The sequence below is a fragment of the Carassius carassius genome, chromosome 44 (genome assembly GCF_963082965.1).
Source record: "Carassius carassius chromosome 44, fCarCar2.1, whole genome shotgun sequence".
NCBI classification, from domain to species: Eukaryota; Metazoa; Chordata; class Actinopteri; order Cypriniformes; family Cyprinidae; genus Carassius; species Carassius carassius.
In genome coordinates this window covers 24,873,644-24,896,902 of record NC_081798.1, presented here as the reverse complement: position 1 = coordinate 24,896,902, position 23,259 = coordinate 24,873,644, and the positions used below count along the sequence as shown (strand labels likewise).

Genomic DNA, 23,259 nt, shown 5'->3' with positions numbered 1-23,259 from the left:
TGCGGTTCTCTACTATGTTAGTAGCTACTGCTACCATCAATGAAAAAAAGAAAAGAAAAAACACTGAACGTTATTAAAATATTACTTACAGAAGTTGAAGTCGCTGGCACAGGTTGTCCCGCCATGACGTAGTGTGTCCTACAATCTATAATCGATTTAAAAAATGGCTCTGTCAAAAACTAGATTCGACCCTATCGATGGTGGGGGGTTGGTGATTGCGTAAGCCACGTGACTACACTTACATTTAACGTACAAATAAAGCAATCGAAAAAGACAAACGATAATTAGTACACAATTAGCTTGATACAAATTAAAACTTATTTTAATATAAACGTTATTATTATCATTATTTTTTAACTAAATAAATTTGAAGACTACCAGCTCGGTAATTCTGCGACTGCCATCTAGTGGTAGCTGCTTGCCTTGCCTTTCGGTTGCGTGTGGATCGTCAGTGCTGAAAACTGCGGAATGCAAGTCTCAAAATGCAAATGAACCGAACAGGATCGACTCGAACAAGGAATCAATAAATGCAGGCGTGTCGCCTGGTCCAGAAATCCACGGATTCCTTTTTGCACGCGGACATGGTCACACGTTAATACAAAGCAGAACATGTATACTCACAAACATGACTTTATTTGTACAAATTGATGCCCATGTATGTAATTCTTAATTCTACATACACCGGTTGAAAAGCATTTGTTTCATTGTATAGTGACACGCATTTACGAATCGTGTTCACGTTAATGAATAGCACTGCATGTTCGTTAGTTGTGTGTGTGGGTGGGTGGAATGCTGTAAACTGCGAAAAGGAAGTCTCAAAATCCAAATGAACCGAACACGATCGATTCGAACAAGATGTCAATTAATGCACGCGTGTCTTCTGATCCACAAATGCACGGATTCATTTCTGAATGAGCGATTTTTGATTTATTAATGGATAACAGAACATGTTTATTCACAAACGTGGCTGTATTTGTACAAATTGCTGCACACTCATTCAATCCCGAATTCCACAGATTCAAATTAAATGGCATTTGTTTGTGGTTAGTAAAATACATTCACAAAAACTATCTAGTACATGGATAATTGTGTGTGCATTTATTAATCATAATGAGACTATAATCATCCCATACAGTAGCACCAAAAGCTAAGAGACTGGCAAGCTTCTTCAAGAAGCGCACAGCCACCACCACTGCACCAACCAAGAGGGAGGCTATTGAAAATGAACTGTCAAGTTACTTGCAGTCCGCAAGTGTGGAGAGTGACACTGATCCTCTCAAGTGGTGGAAGGATCATGAAGTTTTCTTTCCATCTCTGAGCCACCTGGCAAAAAAGTATCTCTTGGTACCAGCTACCAGTTCACCCTCCGAAAGGGTTTTCAGCTGTAGTGGCAATATCGTGACCTGCCACAGAGCATCTCTGAAGCCGGATGCTGTTGACAGGCTGGTGTTTCTCGCACAAAATCTTTAAACGAAGGAGGATACGCTTGTCTGTCTTCTAATGTCTACCTCAAGACAGCATTACTGTTTATCAAAGTAAAAAAAGAGGGGGAAAATGTTTATTGAGTTGATAATCTGTTTCTTGTGCAACTGGTTGAGACTGTTCAGATAAGAAATTGAGTTAACAAAAAGGAAAAGGTAACCTCCGGCTGATGTTTAAAAAAAATGTTCTTAAACTGATCACTTTTTGTTCTTTCTTTATATGTAAATGCTGCCCTTAAGTTACTAGGGTTTGTCATATTCTTTTGTGATGTTCGTTATTTGCATCTGTGGATTTGTTAGAAAGGAGAATAAAATCTGTTTTGATTTTAATAAGCCATTATAGTTGTAAAACTAAAAAAATTTTATATTGTACTTTTCTCATTTAAATATATTTATTTAGGAAAAAGATTGGCCTATTTTAATAGCCTATTTTATAGGCTATTTTTAAGATATTTTTTTTATTTAAATGTGCACCTTATGGAGCTTTGATTTCAAAAAAGGTACTCCTGTCCTATTGTTATACAGTATTATTATTTTATTTTTTTTAATTTTATTGTTATTTGAACAGCTGAGCATTTAATTATGAACCAGGTGAAGAAACCTGTTTACTATTTATTCAGTTGATTTTGCAACTGTTCACTGAAATGGCCGGTTTCAATAAAATTACTTGTGACGTCATATTTGGCTTTGACAGAACATTTGCTCTCACTTTGCGGAAAAAATATCGGGATATATATCGTATATCGATATTCAGCCTAAATATATCGGGATATGACTTTTTGTCCATATCGCCCAGCCCTAGTTCACGCCCTTTAGTTAATTTTTCAAGAAAGGCTCCTGTTTCACTGAAAGACCCAGTAAAATGAGTCTGAATGGGAGAGATGGCAGTGACTGCTGAACTGTGAGGTCTAAGCGTGCACCATTCAGTTATTGCTGGGTGTTCGGTCATAAGATGACAGCAGTGTAACTGTCCAAAGGTCAGTCTTCTACCCACTTCCTCTGAAGTCAAACCTATTTGTGCTAACACTTCTATGTTCAGTGTTCAAGGTCATTCATCTCAAACATTTGAGTCTTTTTTGTCACTTTAAAGCAGAGGGAGCTCATGATAATAACCTGATGTGGAGTTGCCAACTTTCACTCATTTACCATAAGATAAGTGATTTCAGCCGACACCCAACTAAATCTCACTCCAAATACCAATAAAATGGCAAATAAATGCATAATATGCATCATAAATGCCATTACAGTAACTGTAAAGGGATCTTAAAGAGTTATTTTGCATTTGGCCTTAAATAATTCTTGTGGAGAGGTACTTCATATGATAAATTTAATTTAGGCTTTCATTTCCATCTTAACGATGATCAACACAAATATAATCAAATATGGAAAATGCGGAAGCTCAAAGCTTTGGATGATGCACAAGAACCAATGAGAGGTTCAGGAATCCTAGTTCACAAGCTTCCGTGTTTACCAGGAGTGATGTTATCTGTGTATCTGGGGCCGGTTGCACAAAACTAGGATAAGGGATTAAGCCAGGATATCTTGGTGATCCTGGCTCAATTGATCCGTAATCCGGTTGCACTAAAGCTGGATAGGGGGCAGGGGGATATGTTATGGTATAAATTACCATGGAGATTTATTCTGTGGAGCTAGCCTGCTCCAGACCAGGCTAAATTCCAGGATCTATTTAATCTCATCCCTAATGTCAGTCAGCAGTCACCACAAATGGAAACCAATAGTTATTTCACTGCTCACTATACATTGTTATCACAAATAACTAGACCCACTGTCATTATTTAAACGTTTGTGATCATTAATTTCAATCATTTTGGATAAATAATGATTTTTAGATGTTGCTATCATTAGATAATTTACAGTTTCCCTTAGACTATAAGGCTATATATAAAATGATAGAATATTAGGGCCACAGAGGGAAAAAAAAGACAAGTCATAATATTGTAACCAGTTGTTTTAAAGGAGGACAGTTGTTAAAATGACAGATTTGGGGCATTTCGTGAAATTGTACTTCAGTATGGTTTCATAAAGACATGCTGATGTGCCAGAATATTAAGTATCACATTGTCATAAGTATCAAAACTGTAAAAAGAATATGTAGCTTTTCTGCAGAAAGAACCAGCCTCATAAAATTATGACTATCCTTTTTCCTCAGTGTGGCCCTAGTACTCTGTCATATAAACAAATACACATTCCATATGAATATAAAAACACAATGTGTAACATTATGTTCCTTTATTGAATAAGGACAAAACAAAGCAGCTAAACCATCAGCTCCTTTTGAAACTGAAGTCACAGTGACTCTACAAGATGGAAAGCACAGAATCAAAGCATATTATACAAAATGATACATACACATTCAAAGGTCTGTATATAACACACCCTGCATGTCTGCACACTAAAATAAGTGCAGGACAAATCCATACACATCAACTGAACAGACAAATGAATGGATACAGTAGCCTCCCTGCAGCCTTGTATTACACACAGTATACCGCACAAACATCATAAGAGGCCAAATTCGTAAAAAAACGAACCCAAAAAAACCCAAATTCCTCTGCCACCGCAGGACATATTTAACTAAAATTGAAAGCACACATACTAACTAAAATAATTCAACACATATTGGTCCATCAGCAGCAAACCACTGTCGTCATCAGGGAAGATTGCCGGATTGTCCCAGTCCATGGTGGTGGCACTCTGGGGGCCCTCTCCTTCCTCAGGCAGGCCACATTGTGGAGGACAGCACAAGCCACAGTACTATCACATGCCCTAACAGGGCTGACCCTTAATTTGTGAAGGCAGTGAAAGCGTGCCTTCAGGAGGCCAAAGGTCATTTCAACTCTGGCCCTGGTCCTGGCATGGGCATGGTTGTAGGCCTGCTGTGCTTCCTGGGGGTCTGTGAAAGGTGTCAGGACAAAAGGCTGGCAGCCATACCCCCGGTCTCCCAGCAACACACCAGAGAATTCACCCTTCAACACAAAATCTCATCATTACTACCTCATAAACACAGTGATATTCTTGACACAGCCATGATGGTTATAAATAGGGGTTGTGTGGCTTACCTTGTGATAGGCACTGGTAGATTTCAGAGGCCTGAAAGATTCTGGAGTCATGGACTGAGCCAGGCCATTTTGCCACAACATTGCTGATCACACAGTCAGCATTGCAGACCATCTGTAATCATAAGATGAGGAATATTACACCAATCAATGCACATCACTGGCAATGCAGAGTGTTCGTCAATGGACAATATCAAAAAGTTATGTTCACCTGAACATTAATGCTGTGAAAGGATTTCCTATTCACAAAATCAGCCTCATGGGCACCTGAGGGGGCTTTTATCCTTATGTGTGTGCAGTCCACTGCACCAATGACATTGGGGAAACCTGTCACACAAAGTAATGAGTATCCTACTATGTGTTAACAGTTGTCCTGTAATTTGTAGATCCTCTTACCTGCAATCCTATAGAACTCCTCTTTGGTGTCACAGAGTCTTCTGTGGCCAGGGAAGGAGATGAAGACATCTGCTAATGCTTTGATAGCCAGACACACACTCCTTATTGTGCGGCAAATTGTGGCCTTGTTCAGCTGTTCTGCATCCCCCACTGAGTACAGGAAGGCTCCACTAGCAAAAAAGCGCAAGGCCAAACAAACCATTTGCTCCACACTCAGTGCATGGCTCCGTGCAGTGCGGTGCTTAATCCTGGGACCCAGTAGTCTGCATAGATACCTGATGCCATCTGCAGAAAACCTGTATCTTTCATATAGATGATCATCAGGGAAGGCCAGTGGGTCCAACCGGTCCCCGAAGACCCTTTCTCGCCTGAAGGCTCTCCTCAGCACAAGTGCTTCTTCATCCACCACATCTCGCAAGAATGGGCATGCCATTGTCAGAGCAGAAAGGAACACACAATTTTGGGCCTTCATATAGGCTAGTGGCCACACCTGGTGCTGGGGGGGTGGGCAAAAGAGGCCGGTGCCTTATAACGATGACTTGGTTGTACTGATTGCTGGGAAAATAAAAAAAAAAACCTTAGAAAGATGCCACCGTCCTGTGTGCTCACAATAAGAGATCATATGTCATGGCTCACTTGACTTTACGAGAATACACCTCATTTTTATTTTGAGCTGTGTCATCTTCTTGGAGCTGGGGGAGGAAAGAAAAATAATGATTAATACATTTGTGTTACAGTTAGCATACAGTGTACATTGAAGGCATATCTCACCTCCCTCTCAAGTTTTTTTATTTCAAGGTCCAGTTTCCTAATTGTCCTCTTTTTTTTATGTCGGACTCCAGTGCAAGATTTTCCATCTTTTTCTTCTTGTACTGAATGTCTATGTCTGCCAGTTCTATTTGGCGCCGGAGGTGGTTGCCATACAACTTTCTGATAGCTTGTGAGCTCTGTGAACACAATACAATTAGCGCAGCTGGAATTTGGCAGGATGTGGTGTCCTTTTATTAATACGCACTATGTTGCCAGGCTGGTTTTCCCACTGTATAGCATCTGGGTCCTGTAAAAGAAATTAGATTTTTTGATTTTGATGAGGACTCCTCACCATTTTAGAGTAAATGGTACTTTCACAGTCTTAACATGATACCTCATGCCTTCTGGAATCCAGAGAGATGGTCTCCTCCTCATCATCGTCTCCATCATGTGCTGTTGCTGCTGCACTGGGGCTTTCACCCTATCACATTTAATTGGATTCATATTGAAGCTAGTAGACAAGACATGCCAGGCCTACAGTATGCCTTTGATGGAGTACTCACTGGATCAGCATCGTCTGGTGCTTGTGCTGGTGGCTCTAACAGGAACACAGTGCTGCCAGGCACTGCAAGGCAATAGGTAAACCAAAGTCAGACAGTCCAAATTGATTCAATATGAATGTGGTTGTATCCCATGTAGAGATGGAAGGACATACCTTGAATGAAGCGGGTGGCATCTTGGGAGGAACCTATGCTCGTCTCTTTCCCCCCAGGGATCCCCTCTAAGACGGGCCTGCCTTTATTTAGCTCCAAGGCCATGTCCTCTGCTGGGGTAAGGTCAGCCTTTGGTGACCCACCACCCGTGCCTTGTCTGTGGGTATTCTTTTTCACTGCTAAAACAGTACAGACAATGTGTGAGCAGGCACCTTCTGGGTACAATATATGCTTGTGCTTTGTTAAATATTAGTCAGGGACCATACCATTCTGCAGAATGTTCTTGTATTTGATTTTGACCTGCTGCCATGTCCGTTTTGGCCCGTTCATGTTTAATCTACATCACACACGCGCGCACACACACACACACACACACACACACACACACACACATTCTTTATCACAAGAACATTTAATGGAGTCACACTGCAAAAAATGACTTGGTATTTTTGTCTTGTTTTCAGTAAAAATATATATAAAAAAAAAAACTTAAAGATGTATTTTCTTGATTTGCTAAATGACCTAGCAAAATAAGTATAGTTTAGACAAAAAATATAAACTTTAAGTAAATGTGTGCTTAAAACAAGCAAAAAAATAAAAAATCTGTCAATATAATAAGAATAATTCTCTTGAAATAGGTTTACTTTTTCCATAAACACTTAATTTTAGAAAAGTTCTCATGTTTCACTGGCAGACTTTTTTTGCTTATTTTCCTAGGTAATTTTGCTCAAGAAAATATTTAAGATTTTTAGATATTTTTTTTTTACTGAAAACAAGACAAAAATACTAAGTAAGAAAGACATTTTTGCAGTGCAACCGACCTTGGGTCCTTTGAAAGGCGCTATATAAATTAAAGTGATTATTATTATAGCTCATCTATTTATTCAATTAAATTTTATTTATATAGCACTTTTCACAATTGTTTCATTCTGTCAAAGCAGCTTTACATTAATAAAAGCAGGAGGAACACAAAAAAAAAACGGTGGACAACATAAGAAGCAGATTAAACCGTACTGAGCGTAGTAATGTTAAATAATAATGTAAGGCTTTAATAATAATTTATCATAGCTTTATACAGAGTGATGGAGTTACTTTACACAATTTCACTCATATCTGTTTTGCATTTCAATTAAAAAGTTAACCTATTCAGAATTACAGTACAACTGCGTTTTTGGAGATGTGAATTAAATATTTGAATTGTAATTGTGATGTTTCAGCGGAGCGGTGAGTGTGTAATTGTGCACTACTTACGCATTCAGGCGGTCTGCAATACTTTGCCACGCTTTTTCTCTTTGCTTTATCACTGTGGCGGTGTTGCCTTTCTTCTTAATTATATATTTTACCTCCTCGTATGCCTCCATGAGGATTTGTGCTTCCGACGGGGAAAAGTACGCGGCTCTAGTTGCCATGGTAAATCAGTTAATCTGTGATCTGTGGCGGGGTCTATTTGAGTGAGCCGTGAGCGCGCACCTATCCTGGATTGGTTTCACCTGGCTTAATTAATCCGTGTCTGCTCATCCTGGCTTGGTTTTTGTGCAACCAATTAGGCCTGGACGCACATGTTTTGGCTTCATTGAGCTCAGCTGAGTCATTTATCCCGGATGTCTTAATTCTCCTTTGTGCAACAGGCCTCCGGATGTGAAACATCACAATAATATTAAACATCACACTAAGTCAAAGGTTGTGTTTGTAAAAAAACAAATGCCTGAAGCTACTCTATCTATATACAGATATTGACTATATATTAATCAGCCTAGTCTTGTTTTTTTTAGTAATATATCATTATATTTATTAGTATAACATATTATTGGCTAAATTAAGTGGTTTGGGGGTCCATAAGCACGTCCCTGTACAAATATATTACACACAGATTCACACCCTAGACCAAAACTGTTTTTTAAATGTTTTTTTTTTATCGTGTTATTTGCTACGTCATGAGCTTTCGTTTTCAAGTGTTGATGGGACAGAAGATTATTTACAGCTAGTTTCACTCAGCTCTCGGTTTTTCGGTGAGTAACGTTACACGTTTAAGAGACTTCTTCTTGTGTGTCAGAACTGTTGTCTACAGCATTATCAGAAACTAATCTGGAAATGCGCAGTGAATGTAATAATGGTATTTTCCTTTACTTTGACCGTCAACAATCATCGACATCTGCAGTCCAAAGAATAAAAAACTACTTGCTTAATGTTTGAAGACAGAAATCAAAAAGCATCACGTTTAAATATTTGAAAGTTTTTTTTCCTTCAGAGAACTGTACACGAAATGAAAATGAAACTAAACTTACTGTTATTGACAAATGAAAGGTCCAATTCAATGACATTATCTTATACATTTTAGCAGTATTAATAAATTATTAGGCCTACACTTTTGTAAAACAATCAGGACTCGTTCCTATTATTTACTTAAAGCTAAAAACTTTCTTTCAGCTGCCGTTTGGAAGAAAACAGACCATCAGAAATGGACATGGACGAATATGTGAGTTAGTTTATATATAAATCTCTCTTTCACACACACACACACACACACACACATTGATCAGCTGTTCAATATCTTGTTGATCAGTTTGTAGACTCCATACATGCTTTCTGTTACAGTCACAAACTCTTGACAGCTACTGCCCACCGGATACAACTTCTTGTTTTTTGTAAAAAGTGTGTAGGGTAGCTACAGTGGCGTACTGCACATCTTAAAAAGACACTTCACCCATTTGCATTTAGCTTTGTATTGTTAGAAACCCAGTCATATATTATAATGGTCATAGTTTTTTCCTCTATTTTTCCCTGAGATGGGAGAAATAAGGATTTAAGTGTTTTACTTCCTGCTTATTATGACGTAAAAATTGTCATTTTGCGTCATAATAAGCAGGAAGTCAAAAATCATTGAAAAGTGTAGAGACTACAAACACTAGCTTATTATTATTCCAGGGGGTGGGACCCACTCACCCTACAGGCCTATTACAGATCAAACTTACAGAAACGAAAATGAAAATCCGCCATCTTGTTTGGAAGCTATGTAGCTAAGCTAACAAGCGTTTATGGAGTCAGATTTACGAGAATGGCTGGAGGAACAACTCATGATATGGAAGAAGAGGATTTTCAAAGTCTGTTGCTCGAAACAGATGTTCGTTCGCAAAGAATGAGATGGGGCCCCTCCCACAAGAAGGGATGTCATGTACGAAGGTTGTACGAAAAGGGTAGATGTATGTAAGGCTACGTTCACACTGCAGGGCTTAATGCTCAATTCCGATTTTTTTTTAAAAAATTAGATTTTTTTGCAAGGCCGTTCACATTTCCAATTAAATGCGACCTTTTGTGATCTCCTGTGTGAACGTGAAATGACCCAGAAGTGACCCGCATGCGTAGAAGAGTACTCAACGCTCAACGACGTCACTCGTTGTTTGCGGAAGTAGCTAAACATGGATGTCATTACAACAGTGTAGTAAACAGCGGAGCTCGTTTAGCAATATTAAAGTTATTTAAGCAGCATCGTCCACCATGGTTGTTGTTTAGCTTCTCATTCCCGCTTACTTCAACGCAGAATTATGACGTTTGTAGCGTATCAATGATGTATGGGTCGGATACATGTGACCTGGCCGTTCAGACGGAGGTCGCATTTCAAAAGATCGGATACGTATCGGATTTAGGACCACATACCCAAGTGGCCTGGGTCGCATTTGAAAAGATCGGATCTGTGTCGTTCAGACTGTAATGAAAAGATCAGATACAGGTCGCATAGGGGCAAAAAAAATCGGAATTTGGTCGTTTTAGCCTGCAGTGTGAACGTAGCCTAAATGTGTAAAGGATATATTATAGCTGATGACTCAATAAGTCCAATGCATCTTTATTCCTTGAGGTGGCACTGTTTGATACACAATGATGACGTGATAATTCACTCATAATTAATGCAGGCATAAATCAAAAGAATATCATGAGCAAAAATGTAACTGGTTTGAATTGCTGCCGCAGAGCAATTAACTACTGTACACAATTAAATATAAAAGTCACTGTCATTTGATGGTGATGTTGTGAATAATCTGCCAGTGATCAAAATATAAGAATTTTTTTAAGCAATTAAAAATGAAATTTTTGAGAATATATTTGACGATGACAGCAATGGTAAAATCATCTGCTCAAATTGAACCTGTCTAAGTTTAAAAAGATAATGAAATATGCTTTATTTTAATCTTCTGTAACCGTTATTAAAATATCAAGAACGTTTTAGCTATTGCAGCTATTGCAGCTATGGATATATTGGTCTGGGTCGCTAAAGACCCGAATATGTAATAATGATTGGTGATCATGCATTTAAGAGTTGAGTCTTCTCATTCTTTTATAAAATGCCAATGCTTTGTTTTAATGACTTAAGGCAAATTCTTTACTGTAAAGATGACCTTTGGCTGGATGAGCACTCAAGATAAATATCATTAACTAGGTCATTTTCCTGAAGTCACATGCTACCATGATCATAAGTTCAATAAGATACAAAGGCATAGACAGAACAGTTAACAAAATAACAGCGATGACGGGCCCAAGCCCCAGTGGCTACCCCAGTGGTTTGTGGGCACTTAACTTTATAAGCTTGCAAAACCCTTATGTTGTACACTTTCCATAAAATAAAATTAAATTAAAAAGGCCACGATTAAGGTGTTACATGAAGACTTTTCACTCTGATCGATTCATCCGTTCAGTTACCAACAGATTATTTGGTTGCATGTAAACAAGTGACTCATTCACAATTTGTTAGTAAACTCTGTAAAATAAATCATGTATTTTTCCTTGAGCAAGTCTCTCTCTCTCTCTCTTTTTTTTTAGCTAACATTAAATAGTAATTTATTGAGAATATTTGTTGATTTGTGGCAATTAATTAAAAACATTACTAAGGCTATTCTTGTATTGTTATTAAAACAAGAAACATTGTCATTTTAGCTTCTTGTTTTCAGTAGCTTGGATTGTTTGCTTTATTTGACGTGCAAAACATGCAAAGGTGTTTAGCCATGTGATTTGTTTAGGAACAAAATGGGTTCATGTGGCAACTGAGTTTTGTTTTTAACTCGCTCTAAACCACTAGTATATAGTATATAGTTGAATATCTATTGTTTGTGCAACATGAGTAAAACAATATAAAATTGCAATAGGCTGCAGTCTGTTGTATTTACAGTACATCCTACAGGACGTAAGTATTGAAGGTCTGCTGGAATGTCTTATTCAGACATATTGAGTTGAACTGTATAAATAGTGTTGTAATTTCTTAAATGTATGATTGAAATCTTTTTTAAGCAGAGTCTTGTTTTTTTTTTTTTAATGTTAGGACTTATATACAGCAGGCGCTGAGGGTCCGGACGCTGGACCATCTCTGGACTACATGATGCATCTAAACATGATCATGAATCAGCCACACTTACCAGAAGAGGTACTGACTAAAGACTAGAGCTTGAACAATAGATTTTCTCAGCACCAGGATATCAGTAATTTCATATTAATAAATGATTAAATGCCAAAGTATAAAAATGGATATGCAAATGACACGCTCTAATAATACAAGCAATATCAAATATGGAAAGTCTGCATTCATAACCGTTTCCTATTACAGGACATTTACACAGCCCGTCATGAAAAACCACGTCCCTCAGCACCACTGGATATTGCTAAGTTTAAAATCAAAGTGGACTGGATAGAACCATTTCCAGAGAGATGGAGAGCAAGATTGCAGATAGCCCTTCAGAGTTGGTTGTCCCGACTGGAAGGAAAACCATCTGTCCACAGTGTTAAACTCATGGAAGATCCATCCTGTGCAGAAGTGCAGATAACACCATCAACAGGTGAGATAATAGCATGTGTACAATACAGGTTTCAATTTAAATCTCATGTATGCTAGTATCTGAAATAGCTAAAATACATATAATATTTGACCATATTAATACTGAAGGACTGTTCCATGGACTGCCTTGTCGTGGCGGATCAGCTTGGGAGTCCCAATGACCCTGAGAGCTAAGCTGGCAGGGGCCTTGACTTGTACCCCTGGTAGCTTCAAGCGAGCCAGACAGGTCAAAGGCGAGAGACCAGACAGAACGCAGTCCACCCTGCTAGCCCGGCAGCAGGCGCTGGTATGCTGAGTATCAGAGCACGTTTGCTATCACAGCACCTGAGTCGGTCTGTCTCAGCCACCCAGTGAGCAGAAGAGCACCTCGTCAATTGTCATGGGGCAATAGACCTAATCAGTTGGTCACTTAATTCCGATCAGTCCCAGTTGGGGGTTCGATGCCTTGCTCAAAGGCACCTAAGTCGTGGTATTGAGGGTGGAGAGAGCACTGTTCATGCGTACTCTGATTGGCCAGCTTGCCAGTGCATTGTGATTGGCCGAATACCTCAAGCATGTGACGGAAATGTTACAAACATTGTGATTCAGTCTTCCAGCATGTCCAGAAAAACCAATAAAACAAAAAATTTGTGATCGGAGAAATGAAAACCAACAAGCGCTAATCTACACTGCTCAAAATTTGCGTTTCAATCATCAGTAGCAAATTCTTTAATATGAAAATGTACTTACAGACTGTGAGTCAGAAGCACCAGACTGTCCTTGCAAAGTTGTGACTGCCACACTCTTCCAGGAAACAGTTCTCTTCCTCCGCAAAATGCGCTGCAAACATCTGAATATTTGGCTTAAACTGCTCCGGAACAATGTTGTAAATACAACTTAACTACTGATTTCTAGTTGTGTCCTATTTTGGAAGACCAAACAAAGTGACTTCATTTTCACAATGAAACACACAGCGTCTAAACGACATGGTGGCAGCGGCAACAGCCAGAATAAAAGTTATGCCTTCTTTCTTTGCATGAACATTTGGGGGGTGTTATGCTAGGCTTCCCACATAGTGATGTAGACATGTGGGGGCATGTTTGAATGAGCCACTTAGTGGGGTGTGGTTGACTCTTAACTTTAATAAAGAATATCTCTTTGGATTTGAGACTTTAGTCTTTGCAACTTTACAGAACTTCTTCATGCACCAAGAGCTTGTAACACTCCAAAGATAAAGAAAAAAATTTAATTGCATCATATAACCCCTTTAATAAAGTTTGGTATATTCCGTTGCCAAAATCAGCCAGTAATCCAAGAAAGATGCAAGCTTTGAATCAGAGTTGTTGATCTTTTAGTTTACAGGGACACAGGATGTGTCCTCATAAACCATGTTTATGTTATAGTACACATGATGTTATACACATTTGTGTCTTCATAAACCATATACAGTTTACCAGAACACACACACAGTTAGACGCACTCCACTTCTGTATTTTAAATAAAGTTGCCTTTGTTACAGTTGCCTCTATGTTATCAAAGCTGTGTACTAAATGTACTCTTTTTTTTCTGTAGCTCAAAAGGTTTTAAAATATCACAGAACTGTATCTCTTAAGTTTAAAGATTATAAGGATGGTAAAGATAAGGAAGTGACTGCACAGATTTATCTAGATGAAGCACATTCTGTATGTCTACCACAAAAGTCAATGCTGGAGGAGAACAAAGCTCCATTATCAAAGGTATGTTTACTTTATCAAGAATTATGGCGAAGGCAAAATCATCTCATCAGTTTATTCATTGGTTTTTAAGCTTTTGATTGCTGAGAGTATACACATAACTAAAGAAAACTGCCAGACCTACTACAATACACACTAGTAACTGTTAAACTATCTCTTAGTAAAGTAGTACTAGTACTAGTAAACTCATCTGTGTCCTGTAGCAATAATTTGGTATTAATTCAGTAATCTTCATTTAGCTGTGGGTATAGTAAATCCTCTGTACAATCTGACTCCGCTGCAGCCTAGATTTAAACTGCTGGTTTTGTCTGGCCTGAAGAGAACGACACACTATTTTGACAAACTGTGAAGTTGCTTTGATGCAATATAAAAAGCACAATATAAAAAATGGTGACTTGACTTTACTATAAAATTCTTAAATTAAATCCCATCATATGTTTTTTAGGTAAACAGCAATAAACCTGTGACTTCAGCAGTGTCAGAAGACACTAACACTGGTGAGGATGTTGTTGCAGCTACAAGAGCTTCAAATGATGCTGAGATCAGAAAATCATTTAAAATGACCCATGAGACCTCAGCTGGAATCAATCTTCCAGTCTATCAGTTCTGGTATCTGCATCATGCTTACAGAAAGGAGCTGGAGCTAATTGAGAAACAACATGGAGTCTCTATGCATGCAGAAGTGTCTGTCTCATTCAAATCCACCCAGAGATCAAGCAGTGATTCTGTCTCCATAGCCTCGGAGGACTTTCAGAAACTTGTATCTGAATGTGTGGAGAGTTTTAGTCATGCTTCCATTAATCATAAATACATGGATTCAGTTATTGTGAAGGAGGCCCTTCATTACATCCGGTCAGAGAAGACAAAGATGATGTTCACCATGTCTGCCAGTGACTGCCGGTTCTTAGGACCGAAGCAATTTACAGACATCATTAAAAGAGAGACAACAAGATTAGAAAACCAATTTAAAAACAAATCAAAGGAAATGGATGTAGATAACATTTGTCCACAAAGCAGATCTTCTTTGGTCATGGACACAAAAGACTTTCCGACTCAACTTGAGATGGATAAGGTGCATTGGGATCTGATTAAACTTTCCTATAAGGAACAATTATTAAAGCTTGAAACAAAGTACGGAGTGTTATTTCATGAAGAAAAACTGCAGAAAAATGTCATTAAGGTTCATGCGCAATCCAAAGGAGATCAGCATATTAATCTTGAAAGTCATGCCCTCAGAGCTTTAACACATCTCTACCAGAAACTAGCCTCGGCCGCTGTCAGCTGTGAACTCACAAAACCTACAGATCAAACTGCAGTGGCCCCAATAGTAGAGAAACTTCAGCAGCAGAATTATTCTGTTGTTGCCGCAAATGAATTCAGTCCCTGGAAGCTTGTTGGACTGCCAGAACATCTTGGTCCCGCCATTGCTGATATTGAGAAGAAACTTCAGAAGCATGTGTTTGATGACAAGATGAAGAAACTGATTGGATACTCGGGTGACATTCCTCATGCAAGAGGAATCCGGTGGAATCAGATGCCTGAATATGGTCCAGGAGCAGTGGGTGGAGCAGCAGGAGATGAAGACGTGAATTCTAGAGGGCGAGCTCAAACAGATAGTTGTTTCAATAAAGAATCAGAAATAAATGCTAAACATGAGAGTAAAGGTGCTCCTGCTGAAGACGTGACGTGTACTATTTGTATGGAAAGCTTCACTGACAATGAAAAACTGAAATGTGGGCATGAATTCTGTTGGGAATGTATAAGGATGTCAGTGGAGAGTCTGGGACCCATCTGTCCTGTGTGTAAGGAAGTCTTTGGGAAAATGGAGGGGAACCAACCGGATGGAACAATGAAAGTAATGAAGAACAGATTGAGTCTCCCTGGATACCCAGATTGTGGCACTATTCAAATACACTACAACATACCCAGCGGCATTCAAATGGTAAGAAAATCTAAAAATGAATTGTGATCGACTTGTGATCAATAATAATATAAAATCAAAGAACTTTGCTGAAGCTCTATACTGTGTGATCCCAACTAACCATTCCTCTTGTCTGAGACCTGAGCTTTATAACACCAACTATTATGTAGAGCAGTCTCCATTCATGTTCCTGGAGGGTCACTTAAAAACATACCTGAACCAACTAATTGTGGCGTTCAGGATTACTAGAAACTTAAAGGCAAGTGTGTTGCAGGCTGAAGTTACATTTTGTTGAAAATTGGCCAATCCTGGAGCAGGATTAGACACAATGCAGAAAAACCATAAAACATACTCGGTTACTAACGTAACCTCAGTTCTCTCTAGAAGAGGGAACGAGTACTGCGTCTTAGCTAAGACGCTACGGGAAAAGTCTCTTTTCACGAAATACTGAAGCAAAAAATTATCCTTAATTTTGAATTGTTGTAAAGCGCATTTGCAGCAACACGCAGCCATAGGCGAGACGGCTCGCTCGCTCATTGGCTGCTCTGCGGCAACTGCACAAGCCTATCGAGCACAGGCTGATGCAACATCAGACCAATGATGCTTCGCGCCCTCCATGCCACTTCCCGCCGAACCGGGTGTGGCCTAGCCCTATAAAGGGAGCTCGAAAAGGCTGACTTACCTGATTTATTTCATCGCCGAAGCGAACCAAAGTGAATCGTGCGCACGGCAGAGAACGCAGTACTCGTTCCCTCTTCTAGAGAGAACCGAGGTTATGTTAGTAACCGAGTACGTTCTCTTACGAGAGTTCTCTCGTACTGCGTCTTAGCTGAAACGCTACGGGAACCCCATGTAAAGCGCCGTGCGCGCAGGGATCACACACCAATAAACCTGGAAGCAACGCCCAGGATTTACAGTGCACAGTCACCAGAGGGACTCACAGAGAGTCCAGAACAGGAGGGCGGGGACCCTCCGTCCCATATCTAGCAGCGTCCGTAGGCACGGCAATATGACATCACACAGTCAAGGCAAGGCCTGACCAATGTGGTAACGCGGGTCTTACGCAATACTGCCCATAAAACAGTCAGCAACGCTTGCAATCTCAGAGTTGCAATGAGGGCCCTGATTCGGCTATACCAACAGCAGCCCTGCTTGCAGGGCGGGAACCTCCAGGTTATAGAACCTGATAAATGTAGACGGCGAGGCCCATCCTGCCGCCATACATATATCCTGTAAGGAGATCCCACTAGACCACGCCCACGACGAGGCGACGCCTTTTGTGGAATGTGCTCTGATGCCCAGTGGGCACTGAAGGCCCCTGGAAGCGTAAGCTAACGCTATGGCGTCAACTATCCATCTGGATAGGCTCTGTCTCGAAACAGCCATTCCCTTGGAACGTCCACTGAACGAGACAAACAGCTGCTCAGTCTGTCTAAAGACAGCGGATCGAGACACATAAGCTCTTAAAGCCCTAACGGGGCAAAGAAGACTCGAGTCTCCATCCTCTCCTGACACCGACAGGGCAGACAGGGAAATAACCTGAGCCCGAAACGGCGTGTTGAGGGATTTCGGCACATAACCGTGCCAAGGTTTGAGTATGACCCTTGAGTCATTAGGCCCAAACTCCAAGCACGCCGGGCTCACCGAGAGTGCGTGCAGGTCACCCACACGCTTCACTGAAGCGAGAGCCAACAAGAACACTGTCTTGAACGACAGCTGCTTGAGGCTAATCGTTCGGATAGGCTCGAAAGGGGAACCTTTCATGGCCTCCAAAACCGTCGAGAGGTCCCATACAGGGACTGACGGAGGTCTGGGAGGATTCAGCCTCCTAGCTCCTCTAAGGAAGCGGATGACCAAATCGTTCCTTCCTATTGACTGACCGAGCGTTGTCTCAGAAAACGCTGCGATAGCCGCCACGTAAACTTTGAGCATGGAGGGGTCTCTGCCCTTATCCAACAGCTCCTGTAGGAAGGAGAGAACCTCCGTCACCTCACAACTAAGGGGTGAACATCCCCGAGCTGTGCACCAGCTGGAGAACACCGACCACTTCGAGGCATACATTCCCACGGGCGAATGGTCAGGTGTAGAGACCATTCGCCCGTGGGAATGTTGCTTCTGGACAGCCTGTCTGGATCCAGATTCTGTAGCCCAGGCACATGAACTGTGCGCAAGTTGTGCTGAGCCCAAACCAGGAGGCGTTCTGCCAACCTGTACAGGTTTCGGGACCTGAGACCGCCCTGGCGATTTATGTAGGACACCACAGACATGTTGTCCGAACGGACTAAGACGTGGTGGCCTTTGATTCGGGGACAAAAGCGCGTCAGCGCGTTCCCCACTGCCAGTATTTCCAGACAGTTGATATGTTGGAGCTTTTCCCGTTCTGACCACAGGCCAAAGGACGGTCTGCCCTCGAGCAGCGCTCCCCAACCCGAAGTGGAGGCGTCTGTCGACACCATCTTCACTTTCAAGGAAGTCCCCAGGCTTACACCTGATTGGTACCAGTCCTTCGCTCTCCAGGGTTTCAGGGCTGTAACACAGCTCTGATTGACCCTGAGACGCAACCAACCGGATATCCACGCTCCGCGCGGTACTCGCGCTTTCAGCCAGAACTGCAGGGCGCGCATGCGGAGCAGGCCCAACTGAAGAACTGGAGATGCTGAGGCCATGAGACCTAGCATCCTCTGAAATTCTCTGACCGAGAAGGTCGCGCCACAGCGGAGAGAGCTCGCTGCGCGCTGAATGCCCAACGCGTGCTGTGGTGACAGCCGCGCCATCATGGAACGTGAGTCCAGAGCTATACCCAAAAACAGTATCTTCTGACTGGGGTTCAGCGAACTCTTCGTCCAGTTTACACTGAGACCGAGTTTCTCGAGGTGATCGAGTAAAATGGCCCCGTGTTCCACGAGCTCTGATCGTGATTGAGCCAGAATCAGCCAGTCGTCCAAATAGTTCCTCTGATGTCCACATGCCTCTGATTCTGAGAGGAGCGAGCGCAGCGGAACTCGTACACCGGCGCTTTCCTAGAAGTGCTAGGATGACTTCGGGGCTTCCGGCTTCACCGTAATCCTCTGCCGTGTCTCCCGCGGCGCTGGGCGACGGCTGGTAGAGCGAGAACGGGGTCACGAGCTGCGTTGCTGGTGCTGTCGCGATGAAGCAGCTGGAGGCGGGGGGCGTGACTGAGAGCTTTGCGGGGCCGGTCTAGCGCCGGAGCGCTTCTGCAAGAAGTGCTTAAAAGCTTGCGACGCTTTCTGGTCCTCGACGAATCTCTCAACAAACTCGTTGACAGACGATCCGAAGAGGCTAGCAGGAGTCAGTGGTGCGTGGAGGAACGCAGCGCGCTCAGACTCTGCCATGTCTGAAAGCGTTAGCCATAAATGTCTCTCAGCCACAGTAGCGGAAGCCATAACCCGTCCCATGGCCTGTGCAGCGGACTTAGTAGCGCGGAGGGAGAGATCCGAAGCACTCCTCAGATTCGCGAGACAGATCCCATCCCATCCAGCTTGCGGAGGAGATCACCCTGGAAAATCTGCAGCGTGGCCATGGTGTGTAACGCAGAGAGAATGCTGGCGAAACAGACGAACGAGTTTGTGCCGAGTATGGAGCGTTCCAAGCTTTCGCCACTTCTTCGTGAAGCTCAGGAAGAAACGGGGCGGGCTTTGAGCTAGGAGAAGTACGCTCATCCGGAAGAAAACTACCATCCAGCCGGGAATGAGAGGGGGGCGCTGGTGCAGACCACTCGAGGCCGAGGCTCGTCGAGGCCAGCGTGAGCACTCGCATCAGCTCCTTCTCGATATCAGCCCGTCTGCTGGGCCTCAGAACAGAAGGCGCGAGATCCCCGGAGCTCGCCCAACCCTCACTGCCCGAAGCTAGCAGAGAGCACGTGTCCTCTTCCCCCGACGCGGCCCTGAGATCCGCTTCCTCGGAGGACACGGCAGCAGACAGCGGACGCTGACCATCGGGGAGGCCGGTGAAGCAGGGAGAACCGGCGAGCTCGGTTGAGCTGGGGGCGGTTCCAGTATTCGCTGGGAGCGGTTCTTTTTACGGCGCTGCGGCGCAGCGGGGGATGCAGGCTCGGAGAAGAATGCCAGGCGAGTCCTCAGAGTCACCATCGGCAGTAGCTCGCAGTGAGGGCAGCCGCCGTCAGCGAGCGCGAGCGCTGCATGATCCTCACCCAGGCAGGAGACACAGATGACGTGACGGTCTCCTTCGCTGAGCGGGGCTTTGCACGAGCCGCACGATGGCATCTTTAAAAAGACGCAGCTCTTTTATGGGTGTGTGTCGCATGGCGAACACACACGAGGATACAAAAAAGGATATAGGTGCCGGAACGCGCAGCAGGAACGGCGGCGTAGGCCAGCGGCTTCAGAAATGGCTCGTCCCGCTGAGATGCTATCTGACGGCGCTTGCTTCCTCTCGTGATCCAACGATGCGTGAGCTTCACTGAAGAGATGAAAAATCAGGTGAGTCAGCCTTTTCGAGCTCCCTTTATAGGGCTAGGCCACACCCGTTTCGGCGGGAAGTGGCATGGAGGGCGCGAAGCCAGACCAATGTTGCATCAGCCTGCGCTCGATAGGCTTGTGCAGTTGCCGCAGAGCACCCAATGAGCAAGCGAGCCGTCTCGCCTATGGCTGCGTGCTGCTGCAAATGCGCTTTACAACAATTCAAAATTAAGGATAATTTTTTGCTTCAGTATTTCGTGAAAAGAGAATTTACCCCTAGCGTCTTAGCTAAGACGCAGTACGAGAGAACTCTCGTAAGAGAAACACAAGCACACAATATAAAGTATAAAATGTTTTAAGAAGAGGCATCCAAACCCTGGGCATTTTTTTTTTAAGAAAAAGTTTTTGAATTTTTTTTTTAAGAAGAGGCATCCAAACCCTGGGCAGTATTTCCATGGCGCAAGATATCAGGCATACTTGCCTGACAACCGTGAAGGACGGGAAGTGCTTTCACTGCTGCAGAGAGCTTTTGATCAGAAACTGATCTTTACTGTTGGGACCTCGACAACCTCTGGTTTAAAGAATGCTGTCACCTGGAATGATATTCATCATAAGACCAATACACATGGCGGGCCTCTAAAGTACGAGTACATTTAAAGTTTCATTATCCATCATGTCCTAGAAAATCATTAATCAAACATTATGTTTTTATTTGGGTTTCATGTAAATAATGTAGTGTATCTGAACTTTTTCTGTCAACAGTTATGGCTATCCAGACCCTGACTATCTGAGGAGAGTAAAGGATCAGTTGAAGGCCAAAGGCATTGAATGAGGATTGGATTTATGTTCCCAAATTCACATCTAAGCTTAATATTTAAAAATAAACCATTTATTGGTTATAATGTAATACTTAATTTATATATAGTGATTTTCAGATGTATTCAGACCCTTGACCAGTTTACTGAAAAACAAACTATATAATGAATTCTTGTTCTGTGTGAAGCAATCTTAAATCTCAAAATTAATTATTTGAAAGTGAAATTGGTTTTAACAAACTATATTTAATGCATTAACTATCATTAACTATCAATGAGCAATACATTTGTTACAGTTTTTTTAATCTTTGTAAATACTAGTTATTGAAATACAGCTGTTCAGTTTTAGTCCATATTAGCTCAGGTCAATTGAGTAACACTAATAGACTTTTCTTTTCATTACTAATCTTTTAATAATGCATCAGTTATTAAAAAAAAAATAATAATAATACTAATTATATATATATATATATATATATATATATATATATATATATAGTCATGGATTTTCTGTTCCTTTTGTGTTATCCCTATTTGGTCAAGTTCTGTTCCTCATTTTTTGTTAATTAATTAATCCCCACCTGTTTCCTTTCCCCTCATTAATTTCCTTGTGTTTAAAAGCCCTGTCTGTTCAGTTCTTTTGGTCCACTATTAATGTGATGTTATGTTCTAATGGTTGGATGTGCCCTTTTTCTCCCGTGATAATTAAAAGAACTCTTTAGATATATATTCTTCCTCATGCGCTTCATTTACACACCAGCACTTGTGACTGCGGATCAAAAAGTAACTTTTTGTTTTCATTCCCTCTCCCGGAATGAATATCCCGGCAGTCCAGCTCCTATGCCTGGGGCAGTCTGATCGTTCGCTGGAGGACCACACAAGGGACTTTTTTGATCTGGCGTGCCTTACCCACTTCCCAGACTGCCCGCTCTGTGCTTTTTATTATCACGACCTGAGCAAGCGGTCTAAGGCATGCTTGCCAGCGAACGGTCCCAGAGAGGATTTCGGGTGCTGGAGAAAAATGGATCTCCATTCACCGTCGGCCCTATTGAAGAGGATATCTCCAGCCCCACTCCTGAACCAGAGACCAGCCAGCCGCTGTCATCCCGCTGCATGGAGCTAAAGCCAGAGCCCACCGCAGCCGCAGAGCCCGGTGTGTGAGCCGGCAACACCATGCGTCATGGGATTACTGGTGGAGATCGAGGGCGTGGAGGAATGCCCTGCCCACAGTCCTGCGACTGAGGGTGAGCTGCAACTGGTTTCTGAAGATTATGTAGAGGAATTAATGGACATTTTTCAAATGGACCTTATAGACTGGTTTGGGGAGGTAATTCCTAATTCTCCTGCGTCTCCGCTGGTTCCACCCAGCCCTGAATCTCCTGCATCTCTCCTGGTTCCGTCCAGCCCTGAATCTCCTGCATCTCTCCTGGTTCCGTCCAGCCCTGAATCTCCTGCATCTCTCCTGGTTCCGTCCAGTCCTAGATCTCCTGTGTCTCCGCTGGTTCCGTCCAGCCCTGATCCTCCTGTGTTCCCTCCCAGCTTCCCTCTCCTGCCTTCTCCTAGACCAGTCAGTTCCTCTGCTCCATCTCCGCTAGTGCCTGTCAGCCCTTCGGCTCATCCTCTAGGTGCTCTGGTCTGCCTCAGGACTTCCAGTCTTCAGCTCCGCCTTGGCGTGAGGATCCCCTGTCTCCACTTCCATTCTGCAAGCCCTGGACTCCACCTCGGACCTCCGACCCATTGGCTCCGCCTTGGGTCTTAGCTCCCTCATCTCCACCATGGCCCGGCATCCCACTGGGTTCCCTCATCCCCTCCGGCTCCACCTTGGTCAGTCGTTGACCACCCACCGTCTCGGGACTCCATTCCTCTGGCCTCGCCTCGTCACTCCATCCCTCCGGCTCTATCAGGGTCCTCCTTCCCTCCGGCTCCACCTCCATCCTCAGTCACTCTGCCTCTGCAGCGGTTTTCGGGTGCGCCACCTCCACCTTGGTCGCCTGAGCCTTCTGCTCTGCCTTGGCCATCCAGATCCTCTGCGTCACCTTGGCTCTGCGGCTGTTCTGCTCCATCCTGTGCTCCTCATCCATCGGTGCAGTCTCTGTCAGTTGGCCCCCTGGTGTTGTCGGCTCCTCCTCCACCATGG

The 23,259-nt window shown here is 42.7% G+C and overlaps 2 protein-coding genes across 2 annotated transcripts; one reads left to right on the top strand and one right to left on the bottom strand.

Moving 5' to 3' along the window:
- Positions 1 to 5,315: 5,315 nt before the first annotated feature.
- On the bottom strand, positions 5,316 to 7,896 carry LOC132126562 (uncharacterized). The gene is made up of 8 exons (XM_059537874.1): positions 7,669 to 7,896; positions 6,684 to 6,754; positions 6,420 to 6,596; positions 6,268 to 6,329; positions 6,099 to 6,185; positions 5,970 to 6,011; positions 5,611 to 5,901; positions 5,316 to 5,509 (listed from the first exon to the last, which is right to left on the bottom strand). The coding sequence occupies exons 1-7, from the start codon at positions 7,824 to 7,826 to the stop codon at positions 5,743 to 5,745; spliced, it is 756 nt and encodes a 251-aa protein (XP_059393857.1). The 5' UTR covers positions 7,827 to 7,896; the 3' UTR covers positions 5,316 to 5,509; positions 5,611 to 5,742.
- Positions 7,897 to 8,355: 459 nt separating this feature from the next.
- On the top strand, positions 8,356 to 21,849 carry LOC132126711 (E3 ubiquitin-protein ligase DTX3L-like). Its single transcript, XM_059538161.1, has 8 exons — positions 8,356 to 8,426; positions 8,845 to 8,893; positions 11,726 to 11,827; positions 12,008 to 12,236; positions 13,787 to 13,950; positions 14,393 to 15,889; positions 20,731 to 20,948; positions 21,070 to 21,849. Exons 2-8 carry the CDS (start codon positions 8,876 to 8,878, stop codon positions 21,137 to 21,139), a joined length of 2,298 nt encoding a protein of 765 aa, XP_059394144.1. The 5' UTR covers positions 8,356 to 8,426; positions 8,845 to 8,875; the 3' UTR covers positions 21,140 to 21,849.
- Positions 21,850 to 23,259: the final 1,410 nt, after the last annotated feature.

What these genes read in the sequence shown, in the direction of transcription:
- LOC132126711 (XM_059538161.1), top strand. An exon ending in AGCCACACTTACCAGAAGAG is followed by an intron (nt 11,828 to 12,007) that starts GTACTGACTAAA and finishes TTCCTATTACAG; the next exon opens with GACATTTACACAGCCCGTCA. An exon ending in GCAGATAACACCATCAACAG is followed by an intron (nt 12,237 to 13,786) that starts GTGAGATAATAG and finishes TTTTTTCTGTAG; the next exon opens with CTCAAAAGGTTTTAAAATAT.
- LOC132126562 (XM_059537874.1), bottom strand. Translation starts at nt 7,826, where the DNA reads ATGGCAACTAGAGCCGCGTACTTTTCCCCGTCGGAAGCACAAATCCTC. An exon ending in TGCCACCCGCTTCATTCAAG is followed by an intron (nt 6,330 to 6,419) that starts GTATGTCCTTCC and finishes ATTGCCTTGCAG; the next exon opens with TGCCTGGCAGCACTGTGTTC. An exon ending in CACCAGACGATGCTGATCCA is followed by an intron (nt 6,186 to 6,267) that starts GTGAGTACTCCA and finishes TAAATGTGATAG; the next exon opens with GGTGAAAGCCCCAGTGCAGC.